This window comes from Pelmatolapia mariae, linkage group LG15 (assembly GCF_036321145.2).
Source record: "Pelmatolapia mariae isolate MD_Pm_ZW linkage group LG15, Pm_UMD_F_2, whole genome shotgun sequence".
Classification (NCBI taxonomy): Eukaryota; Metazoa; Chordata; class Actinopteri; order Cichliformes; family Cichlidae; genus Pelmatolapia; species Pelmatolapia mariae.
Window position 1 is genome coordinate 22,654,380 of NC_086240.1, and position 12,676 is coordinate 22,667,055.

The 12,676-nt window shown below is 41.3% G+C and overlaps 1 protein-coding gene across 1 annotated transcript; it reads left to right on the forward strand.

Moving 5' to 3' along the window:
* LOC134642716 (12-(S)-hydroxy-5,8,10,14-eicosatetraenoic acid receptor-like) lies at nt 1–2,527 on the forward strand. Its single transcript, XM_063494667.1, has 3 exons — nt 1–137; nt 759–1,164; nt 2,054–2,527. The coding sequence occupies exons 1-3, from the start codon at nt 1–3 to the stop codon at nt 2,525–2,527; spliced, it is 1,017 nt and encodes a 338-aa protein (XP_063350737.1).
* Nucleotides 2,528–12,676: the final 10,149 nt, after the last annotated feature.

The following is a 12,676-nucleotide window of genomic DNA, read 5'->3' on the forward strand; positions in this document are numbered from 1 at the left end:
ATGTCTGTAAATCGATCAGTTGACCACTGCAAAACACCCAGTGACATTACATACCAAGTCCTCTCCTGGGTAATGGTGGGAGAATTTACACTGGGTCTGCCTCTCAACCTGTCTGTTCTCTACATCTTCATCTTCAGGTACGGGAAATCTTTTCACTCGTTTAGATTTATTCTTGTTTTAGTAAAAACCAAGAGAAAAGCTGTGCTGGATTCTTGTTACTGGGGGCAAAGTTTGCTAAATGAAGTGTAAACCAACTGAGCTACTGATGTGGTGAAGAAAGCGGTTTTAAGTTTATCTTTAAAAGATTGTGACCACTCTGATGCAACCAATTCAGACACCATAATAATAACAAGACCTACCACAACTCTATTAAACCTTTGAAATGGACAGGTGAATCAAATTTTCTTCTTGAAAAGTTAAAATAGAAAGTGTAGAACAAAAAAGCTGAGCTGTAAGTGTTACACTGAAGTGCAAACAAAACAAAAAAGCAGCACTTGCAAGTCGCTACAAAGTAAAATCTACATATATTACTACGCTGGTCTATCAGTTTTGAAGAGTTTATCTGACATGAGTCATCCTCTCCTTGGAGAGCTGAGTAAAATGTTGGACAGTCGCACTCAGAGGTCGTGTAGATGGCAGAAACAGCATCATAAGCTTAGGTTTATTTTTTTTCCTGTTCCTCTTCATTCGCTCTTGATACAAAGCAAACTCACTGGCTGTGAAACAATTAACTGTTTTATGATCTGCTTCCTTTTTAGATACAAGTTCTGGAAGAACAAAGCGATCTTCTTGTTCAATATTGTGGTTGCTGATTTCTTGCTGGTGGGCTGCCTTCCTTTCAAGATCCATCATTACCAGCACAACTTGAGGCGCAGTGAGGACACTGTGCTTTGTAAGATAATGCTCTTCATGCTGTTTCTCAATCGAGGAGCCAGCATCGCCTTCCTCATCACAATGTCCCTCGATCGCTACTTCAATGTGGTCCATCTTGGAAGGAGAAATTTTGTCAACGTGTTTAAGAAATCTCCTCAGATTTCTGTCGTCATCTGGATCCTCTTGCTTCCCCTCACCACTCCTACTATGGTCACAACCTTTGAGTGCTGCAACAGCCACGGACGGGAAAAGGAGACATTCTTACATGATGTGACGGACACCTTTAGAGAGGTACGGTTTCAGTGTATTTGTTTGGATTTAGTGTTGTTTTATGTTACCTAACAATATATACTGGTGACAACAGACTAAAAATAGACTGGTGACCTGCAGAGGTTGTTCGCTGCCTCGCTCTGGCCTCCAGCCTCCAGAAAGAAAATGGGTGGATTTGGATTCAGAAAGACTTTAATATTTATATTTGAACATTTAAAAAGAACAGCAGAGATTAACACAACTGCTGCAACTTCCTATAAAGCTGGCATTACAGTCAATATCCAGTTCAGTTCCCTAACTGGCAGTTCCATTCCACAAAACATAGATACACTCACCCAGGCGTGGCAGAACCGAGTTAGAGTAAAAATTGGAGACAGCATATAAACAAAAGTTTTAATGAATCATTTACATTTATTTTTTAAGCACTTTTTTTCTCTTTGTCCTAATTATTAATATTCCTTTGTTTATGTAACTTTTGAAATAAACACAGGATTTTCAGGGTCTGGACCAGTGATGGGATGAGATGTGGAACGTGTGCAGATAAAGATAAACGCTTCTATAGACACTTTTCACAATATTTGGAAATCTTAGAGACCAGACAACTGTTAACTAATGTTAGAAAAACAAAAATCAACAGATAATCACCAGTTATTCTTGAAAGAAAGAATTAATTTGAATCTATTAAATTTCTAACTTAACATCATAACTTAAGTAAAAGGCAGGATAGCTGGAGAAGCTAAGGGGGGGTTTAAAGGGGTCAAAATATTAGTCCATAATTAAAGACAGAGTGTTTAAGTTAGGAGTGTACATGATAAACTTTCCCATGTCTGTATAGAAATCCAAGTTGACTGTGTGACACGTAGGGCTATTGTAACGAGTCATACCTAATAGTGGGTTTTTGTTTTTTAAGATTGTTTTCTTCTCCCAAATCATCATCCCCTACATCATCCTCGTCTACTGCACGGTCCGCATTGTCAGCCGGCTGAGGAAGAAGACGGTTGGGGAGAAGACTAAGCTGAGGAGGGCTGTGTGCTTAGTCACATCTGTTGTCGTTGTCTTCTCCTTCTGCTTCCTTCCCTGCACTATAACTAGAGCAGCACTTCTGTTTGTGCGGCTGAAGAACTGGCAGGATGCAGAAAACATAGCTGTCCAGGTGTACGACGCCCTCATGGTTTTGTCTTACAGCGACTGCCTGCTGGACCCGTTGATTTACTGTTTCTGTAACTCAGGGTTTAAAGATGTTTACATATCTACCTTTTGCCCTGCATTTATTCAGAAGAGACTGACAAATTCTGACTCTGGCACCCCAAACACAACAACATGTACTAGTACTACTACTACTGCTGGCGCTAGAATGATTTTTTTGCCTATAATGGAGAAATAATCTGTCTCTGTGATACTTGACAACAACATGGGCTCTTTGTTTATCATCATCCAGCACTGATTGTGTAACCACTCATCCACCCACATAGGTGTTTTTAGCTGGGGAAGAAGTGCTGACAATTTGAAGTCATCAGGTGACATTTACTAGGTAGTAAACACAGCAGTCAGTAAACACCACAGTTACTAAACAGAGTTAGTGAGTAGCTGACATGCATGTCAGTTCAAAGATTTTTATATTTTCTTCCTTGTTAAAAGATGATTAGTTTACAGACTGGGGGAGGGCGGGCACTAATGTAGGCGGGAGGTTGCTTATTAAATGTAAATATTTTTCTTGTGTGCATGTATAGTTATTTCTTGGGTTATTTTCCACAGGACGCCAGGTGATACTGCTAAATGAGTGTTTATTAAGGTTTTCAGGTGCCTCTTATCTTTCTGTGCAGTTGGCTAGTCTGATACTAGTTTGATACTATTACTGAAGGGTGGTTTTTATCTTTCCAGTTAAGGAGGGCTGTTTTTGTAGCCACTGTTAAAGGTTTGTGTGCATTTTTTCATACTCATGCCAGATCTCCATGCAGACATGGGGACAGAGAGGGTGGAATGCTATGAGCTACAGCTGAGGATAATAAACTTGTGATGTTTCTATAAAACTTGAATGGGCAGAGTGCCATGGACGTATTATTGATTATCAAGGGACGATGCTATTGTATACTTTTAAAAAGAGGTTATTCTAAATGTAAAAGTTTTCAATACAAATATTTATGTTATTATTCCATTTCTAAATCTTAGATGTGGAAAATTACATGATATTTGAAGACATACATATATTTATGGGGTCACAAATGACTCCACACAACCTTCCATTAACTTTGCCACATCAGTAGACCAATTCTTTTGTTTGGACAAAATCTTTAAACTCCAAGCTATTACTATAATGAATGTGTCTTAACTGTAATTCCTTCTTTTATGTAATTGATCCTGTTATATGAGCTCTGTGTAGGATTTTATATTAGATGAGAGAAGAGGCACAGAGAACACGTCCAGTGATTGTTTTTACCTTACAGTTATGGGCATTTATTGTTGGTTTTTATTCGAAGATTAAGACACTTAAATTGTAATGACCTTTTTGTTCCTGCAATGTGTCAGTGAAGGTGCTTTTACTTTTTTATTTTTTTTTATACTAAAAGGTCAGCTCAGAGTTTTTAAACGACCTTCTATTGAAAACAGAGACTTCCTTTTAAGGATTTCTTGCACTGCATATGAGTATATCCTCAGTAATCTGTTTTGAGGAACTGCCTTCACATGTACATACAGTCCTATGAAGACAATAGCTTGGTTAAAGTAATACTAACCAGCGTGACCATATAGGGCATTTCAGTGGATTAATAGGGAAGTGTATAAAATTAAAGGTCATGTCTGAGTAGTCCACTCATAAAAGTTAATATACAGTTTTTAAAATTATTTGTGATAGGTGGAAATTTACACTTCAACTGCATGTTTTTTAAAATGTATATGCATATTGTATGTCAATATTTACTTAAATATAAATATTAAAGCATTTTTAGTTGTTAGGGTTATTATTAAACCAGCTGACATGATATGTTAGTACTTCCTGTAATAAAGCCAAAGCACTTAGCATTAGTGATATCTATTTTATCTCTCTTTTATTCATCCTACTAGGAGTAGGCCTTCTTAAGGCTGACCTTCTAAATATGCACAGGTGTCATTTATCACTCAGGAATCTCTATAATGCTGAATGCTGAGCATCATCTCTGTCATTAATGCCTCAAACCTGCAGGTTCACCTGCAGTGCAAAATGTTGTGAAATCTACCAAGTGTTCTGATGGTGCTCAAAAAACTGCATTTGACCATTGAACTTTGAGCACTTGTTTCAGTTACTTGTGGAATTTTATTACTGTGGTTATTTTTACATTTTCCATCACAAAGTGTTCTTTCTTATTGTATGAATAAACTAGTGAGTGCTGATGTTATTGATTAACTGCCACTACAAAAATGTCAATCCTTGCCGGACAACATGTTACACTGTACACATTTTTTTGTAGCACTGAAAACTTAAATTATCTGCCTGTATGATGATGATGATGATCAGTAGCGGTTTTTGATACTGGCGACACGGGCAGTTGCCTGGGGCAGCATCGTGGTGGGGGGCGGCATCACGGGCATCGGGGGGAAAAAAAAGTTGCTCGTATTCATGCTGCCCCGACGTCATGCCAGTGCATATTGGGGATGGCATAGGCACCGATCGGTTTTCTATCGCCCATTTGCTGGCAGTAAGGGCGCCCTCCGTTTGCGAGGTGCGCCTGCTGCTTACGGCACAGGGAGGAGAGGGCGGGGCGGCGGGGGATTCTCTGGCTGGCTGGAGCAGCATCTAATAACCAACTCGCAAAATAAAACAAAATAAAAACAAACCAACAAACACAAAAACACCAGACATCATGATACAGACTTATAATTTGCACCGATGTTTTTTCGAAATTCTATACGCGAAAAGTGAGCGCGAGAGCCCTCGGTGCGCCTGCTCGCTGCTGAAGTCAAAGTAAACTTTATTGTCATCTCCGCTACATACAGTCCAGTATATAGAGAGACGAGACGACGAGGCTCCAGTTACAGCAGTGCAAGTAAACAAACAATAAATATAAGAAGAGTAAGAAAATAAATATACACTTTAGGACCAGGGGTAAAGGGATCAATAACAATTTAAAATTTATAATTTACAGTTTGATGACTTAAAGTCTCAAACATAATCCGTCGAAAGGGGAGGGGGGATGCTGCTTCCAAATAGAGCACATTTCATTCATAATGTTGTAAATCCAAGCTATTATGTATTCATGATTTGAATCCTGGGTTGTGCGAAATCCTAGAAATACACCCTAGACAAAACATATCTGTGAACTAAGGTGTAGGTCTATTAGGTTATGTTGTGGTGATCCTCGAGGTGTGGGATGGGTGTTCTGGAGTGCAAAATTAAACCAATGGAAGATGGACAAGAAAAGTTCAAAGCCATCAGGTGCTCAGTTTAGAAAAAGGAGAAAAGAAGAGGAGGAGAAACGAGCAAAAGATACAGGTAAGCAGATGTGTCATTGGATAATGGCAGGTCATGCTGTTTGGTAGCCGTTTGCATAGTATGCATACTCTCTCTCTCTTCATATGTGTGTGTGTATGTTTCTCTGGTGAATTCAGTATGGTTCCGACAGTTCTATGTTAATGTACAATCCTTAATATGTTTTGTGTGTGTGGCGGGGGGGGTTTCACCAGAGGGAGTGCTTGCCCAGGGGGCCAAACGGGCTAGGACCACCACTGATGATGATGTGTGCATACTGCTGATGTAACTACACATCTGACAGAGTTTTTGCAAGTGAAGAATGTTACCTTTTCTGAGTAAAACATTACCACAAGAAATACACAATCATGCAATGTTTACTGTTCAGCTTTTTCTGACACGGTAAGCCTTTACCAAACATATACAAAAAGCAGAAGTAGCTGCCTTGCGACGTCCAAATATTGACACTGTTATAGAAAGACACTAGAGTATGTTCATGAGCACAACATGAAGTAATTTTTACGTTGAAATAGCATTTCCTCACATGCGGTCAGTTTTTCGTGGATGAGTTTGACAGATTCTCCACATTTTATGGTCTCCAGCCTTTGCACTGTGTGGGTATTATAACAGCAGGCAGAGCAGCTGCATAGCCTTGAAGCTGAGACTAGTAACCCCTAAGCCAGGATATCACAGCAATCATAACAGCAGAGAACAGAAGTATGAAAGCAAATGCAAAGAAAGGCCTAAATGTAAAACAAACACGGAGCGTTATTGAATTACTGTTCTTGCCATCGCTGCAAATCGACTTTCTGCTTCCTAAAAGCCTGTAACGACTTAATGACACACCCTCAGCCTGAAACGTTTTATGGGATTTGGGTCATTAAGGTAAGTGACAAGTGCAGCGTTGGAAGCTTCACTAATTCAAAGGGAATAAAATCCCTCGTGTCATTATGTGCACCACTTGTATTGATCCAGTTTAAAAAGCTCAGAATGAGTTGTTGAAAAATGTTTAATTCTTTCTCTGAAAAAGCAGATTTTTGAAACCCAGTGGACTGACAGGTTTGTGTACTGGGACTGATTTGTTCCTAAAAACAAGGAGTCTACTATATTCCTTCAGGCCTTGTGGATCTGCTCTACTTGCATGAAAATGAGCTTGTGTGGTTGATCTAGAACCTGATAATATATATATATATCTATATATATCTATATATATAGATATATATATAGATATAGATATATATAAAATGTAAAGTCTCAGTGACTCTGATGGACAGTTTAAGATGTTTAATGTGATGTGCTACAGCCATCTTGTGGTAAGAAAACAAAGTTGAAAAAAGGTTGATTTCCTAAATTAACAATATATTTAATTACATTTTTTTTTACACAAATCTATATGAATAAAAACTGTAAAACAACACTGATAAAGTCCTGATCAAAAGTTTAAGACCACTTGAAAAATGCCCCCCCTCCCCCCCAAAAAAAAAAAAATCATATTTTGCATGGTTGAATCTTAACAAGGTTCCAAGTAGAGCCTCAACATGCAACAAGAAGAAATGGGAGATAAAACAGCATGTTACAGTTTAAGCGTTGTTTTTAATAAATTGCATGCTCAAAAAAATGTTTTGTCTCACTCCCATTTCTTCCTGTTGCATATTGAGGCTCTACTTGGAACCAGTGTTGGGCAAGTTACTTTGAAAAAATAATTAATTATAGTTACTAGTTACTTCTTCAAAAAAGTAACTGAGTTAGTAACTGAGTTACAAGATTCTAAAAGTAATTAATTACTTGAAAAGTAACTAGTGCGTTACTTTAAAAAAATCTTTAACTTTCTGGGGTCCAGGGTATAATTGGCCATTTTTAACTACTTTGGATTTCCCCTCTACATTTCACCTTTAAAAACTATTTACTTTGCCTTATTTGGTATCATTCTTTTCAGCACAACCTCACGTGTCTGAATTTACAGTTATGTTTTCATTTTGAGACACTGTATTAACACAATTGATCTAAAATCAGACAAAAAACAGAAAATCTGAGTAGAAAAAGTGATATTTTCACTGTAACAACCACAAACATGTTTAATAAATCATATTTCATAACTTTAAATGCAAATATAAATTGTCAGTTTAAAAATCATATGCACAAGTTTTGCAAACAACAAAGTTATTTGCAGCCATTTACCTTTTACCCTTTTTTATAACCATTTCAAACTATTTACAGAACAATCAGCTGTTCTGCATTCAACAAGTTGCCACACAAATTATTTGTGCCACTCAAGAAAAAAAAAATTTCTGTCCACTATAAAGGAGAACATCACAGCCTGATACCTGCAGGCCTGACAGCAGCAGGTGTATCACTCCTGTTTTCTACCTGGAGACAGCAGTCACCTCATTGTTCTGACACACAACACAAAACTATCCACAACACTACACACTAACTACACAAGTCAACACATTAACTACACACTCCAAACACACTAAACGTCACAAATCAAAAAATAAAGCAGGGTATGCTTTGGAAGTGGAGGGCCTAGCTTGAGGTTGATAAGTCATCACCACTTGAGAGTCCATTGTCTGATCTGCCCCTCACTCGTCATAGCTGCTTTCACCAAAACATTGCTCTGGGCTTCAAGACGTCACTAAGATCATATTGCCTATACCCATCTTTTATATATAGTCATGTGTCTTGTAATGCAATGCATTCACAATATTGTTTTGTAGCTTTGCAGTTGCTTTATGTTTTTATATTACTATTTGAAATATTAAGAAGACTTCTCCCAGGGGATTCAAAGACATATATAAATTCAACTTAAGACTAAAAGAAACACACTGGAGAAAGTGTCTGCGCAAACAAAGGAAACAAACAAACAAACCAAAAAAAATAGCTGTCCCCTAAACATTGGTACATAATAATAAATTAAAACATATATGTTGAGTTTGATGATTTCATTCATTTAAAAACTAATACCATGCAGGAAAGCTCTACTCACGGGCACGTCCTATTTGGCAGCAGCTGAGTTGGACCATCCAGCAAAGACAGGATCAGGGCTCATGAGGGAAGCAGGACAAGAGTGAAACTTGCCCATTCTGAGATCACCCATGCAAGGTCATCTGGCCTAGTTGGTCCCAATACTGCTAGATGTTGGAGAGGGAATCTGCTGATAGGAATCTGTGCATGGTGTGTTCTTTCCTCTGGGAATTTAAAACAGTTGGATAAGAGAAATAGGTCTAATTACTAAAAAATCATTTTAACAAAATGACTAGACTTAAAAGTTTATTTATAAGTTTATTCTGCACACCTAACACTCGCCTAAACCTGGGTTGTTACTGTAGGTCACGTCATCCATGACATTAACAGTGACAGAGGGCTGAATGAGCCAGCCAGGATTTTACTCAGAACTGTAGAAGTAGATGTTGTATTGTTTACAATGTGTGCACTCTGTGCTGATTGTCCCTTGGGGTTTGCCGTAGTGGCAGGAGGATGGGTATGATTACGGAAGTGGAGGTGTGTCATTATTTTTACAGAAGGTGTGGCAATAAAGAAAATGGTGGCTCACAAAGCAGTTTAAGAAGACGTTCTTTATAAGAGTAAGAACAGAACATTACATGGTGTCAGAGTAGTTCGGACTAAACTCCTGCTGAGAGCGCAAAATGGATTTGTTGGGAGTTCCTGCACCATGAATGGACTGGGATTCAGCTAATCTTCCCAGCTAACCTTCCTTGCCTGGCAGAGGTTCGTACAGCACGTGAAGCTGATGTTTAGCAGCCCGCTGAGCGGCAAGCCCTAGGAGACCCAGTGCAGCTATCTTCTTCTGTGGGTAGGGGAAGGAGGCAGAGACATTTATAACACATGGCAGCTGTCTGATGAAAAAGCTAAAAAGCTAAGTACCTATTTCGACAGGTCTAAACAGTACCTCATGCCAAAGACGAACACCATTTTTGCCAGGTACAAGTTTAATGAAAGACTCCAAGGGGAAAGAGAGTCATTTGAACACTTTGTGACAGAGTTAAAGCTACTCGTCAAGCAGTGTGGCTATGTTAACAGGGATGAAATGGTCCGAGACAGGATTGTCTTTGTAACCAGTTTCTAACAAGTCAGAGAAGAACTGCTGAGCCAAGGGTCAGATTTGACACTAGAAAAAGCCATAGACATTGCACGCTCCTATGAAATTGCACAAAACCAATTGAAAGCCATGGTCGACCCACACACGAGCCTGCAGGGAGCAGCACCTGCGCATGCAGTATCCTCTTTTTTTTTTTTTTGCCTGTCCCATTTGGTTCTTTAGCCGTCAGAATTGTTGTCTGAGGACCAACAAGGATACCCAATGGATTTATTTTGCCAAATGGATCATCACGGCATTGCCGTATTGGTCCATTTGATCGACCTTTGTTGTTATTATTTATTTTATTTTATTTTCAGTTGTTACAGACAGGACAGACATGACTGGGGGATAGGAAAGGGAGAAAGAAAGAGAGGGAGGAAAAGAAAAACAGAAGGGAAGAGGGACAGTGAGAAACGGCACTTACAAAGACAAAGGAAAAAAATCTCCTGGATCACCTGTTGAGAGAAAAAGAAGAGAAAACAAGCAAAAAAAACAAAGCAACATACTAAACACAACACCATCACGTTAATCTAGCTAAGTGTAAACAGCAGTAAATATTAAATATTGAATGTTGTTGTGCAGCACGCAGGACAGACAGCGCACAATGTGCTTTGAAGTAGCAGCTAAGAAAGGTGTAGTTTATGTCTACGAACAGTGAACACCCGTGTGCACACCTGTGTGGATCAGCGCGCTTGTATACAAAAGGTTTCTCCATGTAACGGTGTGCTAGAGGGTGTAGGGAGCATGAAGCAGGCATGGAGGAGATCCAGGCTCCAGACATCCAGAGGCCCCAGAGTGCGAGAGCCCAAGGAGGACCACCGGAGGGGCATCCGTGCAACCCTCCTGGGAAGGGCTGAGGAGATCCCCAGACAAGGGGTCACCCAGTAGCCACAGAGCAGAAGCCAGAGGGGGCTGCACTGCCGTGCCCGCCGGCTCTGCCGGCAGCCAGCTGTGCCAGAGTGAACCGAGCCGCAGGCCCAGAGACCGGAGGCCCGAGGGCACCCTTTGCCCCGGAAGAGGCCTGACCGAGCAACAGGCACCAGGCCCCGCCAAGTAGCCACCAGGAGTCAGCTGGTGCATACCTGAGCGCCCAGCCCCGGACACCAAGGACCACCAATGCACCGACCCCTGAGGGCATCAGTCACCGGCAGGGAGTGTGGTGAGGGGAGATAGGCCTCCGCACTTTGGAGGGCCTGGGTGTTCCCAGAGAGGTGGAGTCTAAGACCCGACCTGACATATAGACACAGACAAACAGGCACACACAGACACAAACATGCATTCCCACCCTCATGCACACATATACAAACACTCAGCACTCACCCAACGTAAGGATAGACATAAATAGACATGTACACACAATCACACTACCCAAACATACTCTATACCCCGGGTCCAGGTACCCTCGCCCCCAGAGGGGGAAACGGCACCCAGACCCAAGAGATGTTACCCTTTCCCCCGGGGTGGAGGCAAGCAGACCGCCCCAGGCTTCGCAGCAGCAGGGAGGCCAATCAGACAGCCAACACCTCCTCCCAGCCCCCCCGCCCCGATGGCTAGTAGAGAACGGGGGTGTGTGAAGCATGCAGTATTCTCTAAGTATCCTCTAAGCGTCAGACTATGCAGCAGAAAAATAGGAGGACAACCCGACATAACAAGGTGGGAAAATTGTGTGGGAGATGTTTGCGAGATCTCGCAAAACAAACTCGGGATCTCGTAAAAGTTTTGCGAGATCTCGCAAAAGTTGAATTTCAACAATGGCGGCAGCTACTTAGTTGTAATATTACTCTTTCTGGGTCACAAAATAAACTTTTAAGATATTTTGAGGCGTGAATGTAGCTGTGTAAATGTCAAATATCTGCTCGGTTTACAAGACATCACATATTTGCAAAAGTGCTCCGACGTTTTCGGAGATCTGACACCCACCATCTCGAAGCTAACAGGAGGTCGAGACCTACTACAGCCGGGAGGAACACCGCTCTCCCGGCACATCGTGCCTTGACCTCCCGGTCGGCCTCGAGCTGGCGGCCTCCGAATGCGGCTAAAACTTTTGCGAGATCCCGAGTTTGTTTTGCGAGATCTCGCAAAAGTTTTGCGAGATCTCGCAAAAGTCCGTCTTAATTTTTTTTTCTCCCATGTCCCCTGCGGGGCTCCGTAGGTTATGGAGGAGAAAAACTCAACATCAAAGGCACATGCCAGTTGAAATACAGGTGGAAAGGCATTCATAAGATGCTGACTTTTGACATAGTAGAACCAGCAGCACCCCTCCATCCTAGGTTTGAGAGCATGCCTGGATCTAGACCTAGTCAAGCTGGTCATGTCAGTACAAATCACAAGCATCATGGAAGAGTTTGCTGATGTGTTCAAAGGCATAGGGAAATTCCCAGGAGAATGCGACCTACACATTGACCCAAATGCGATGCCCCCCACGGAGGATCCCTTTTACACTACGGGAACGACTGAAACGGGAGTTGGATGACATGGAGAAAAACGGCATAATCGTTAAAGTAAAAGAACCCACAGAATAGGTAAATGGTTTGGTGGTTGCAGGGAAATGTAATGGGAAGCTCAGAGTGTGCCTGGATCCTCGCAATCTAAATAAAGCCATCAAAAGACCCCATTACCTGCTTCCAGCATTGGATGACATCACACCAAAGCTGGCAGGAGCACAGTACTTCAGCATCATGGATGCTCGTTCAGGCTTTTGGGCCATCCAATTATCCACAAAGTCATTGCTCCTCTCCACCTTCAACACAACCTTTGGCAGCTACTGCTTTCTGCGTCTTCCTTTTGGAAGTGAGTTACTTTGGACACAAACTCACCCGGGAGGGCATCCAGCCAGACCCAAAGAAAATACAGGACATCAAGGACATGCCACCCCCCGAGAACAAGAATGAGCTCAAGACAATTCTTGGAATGGCGAACTATCTGTCCAGATTCACAGCACGACTATCAGAAGTGAGTGCACTGCTGTGTCAGATGCTCAAGCAAGGCTTGGA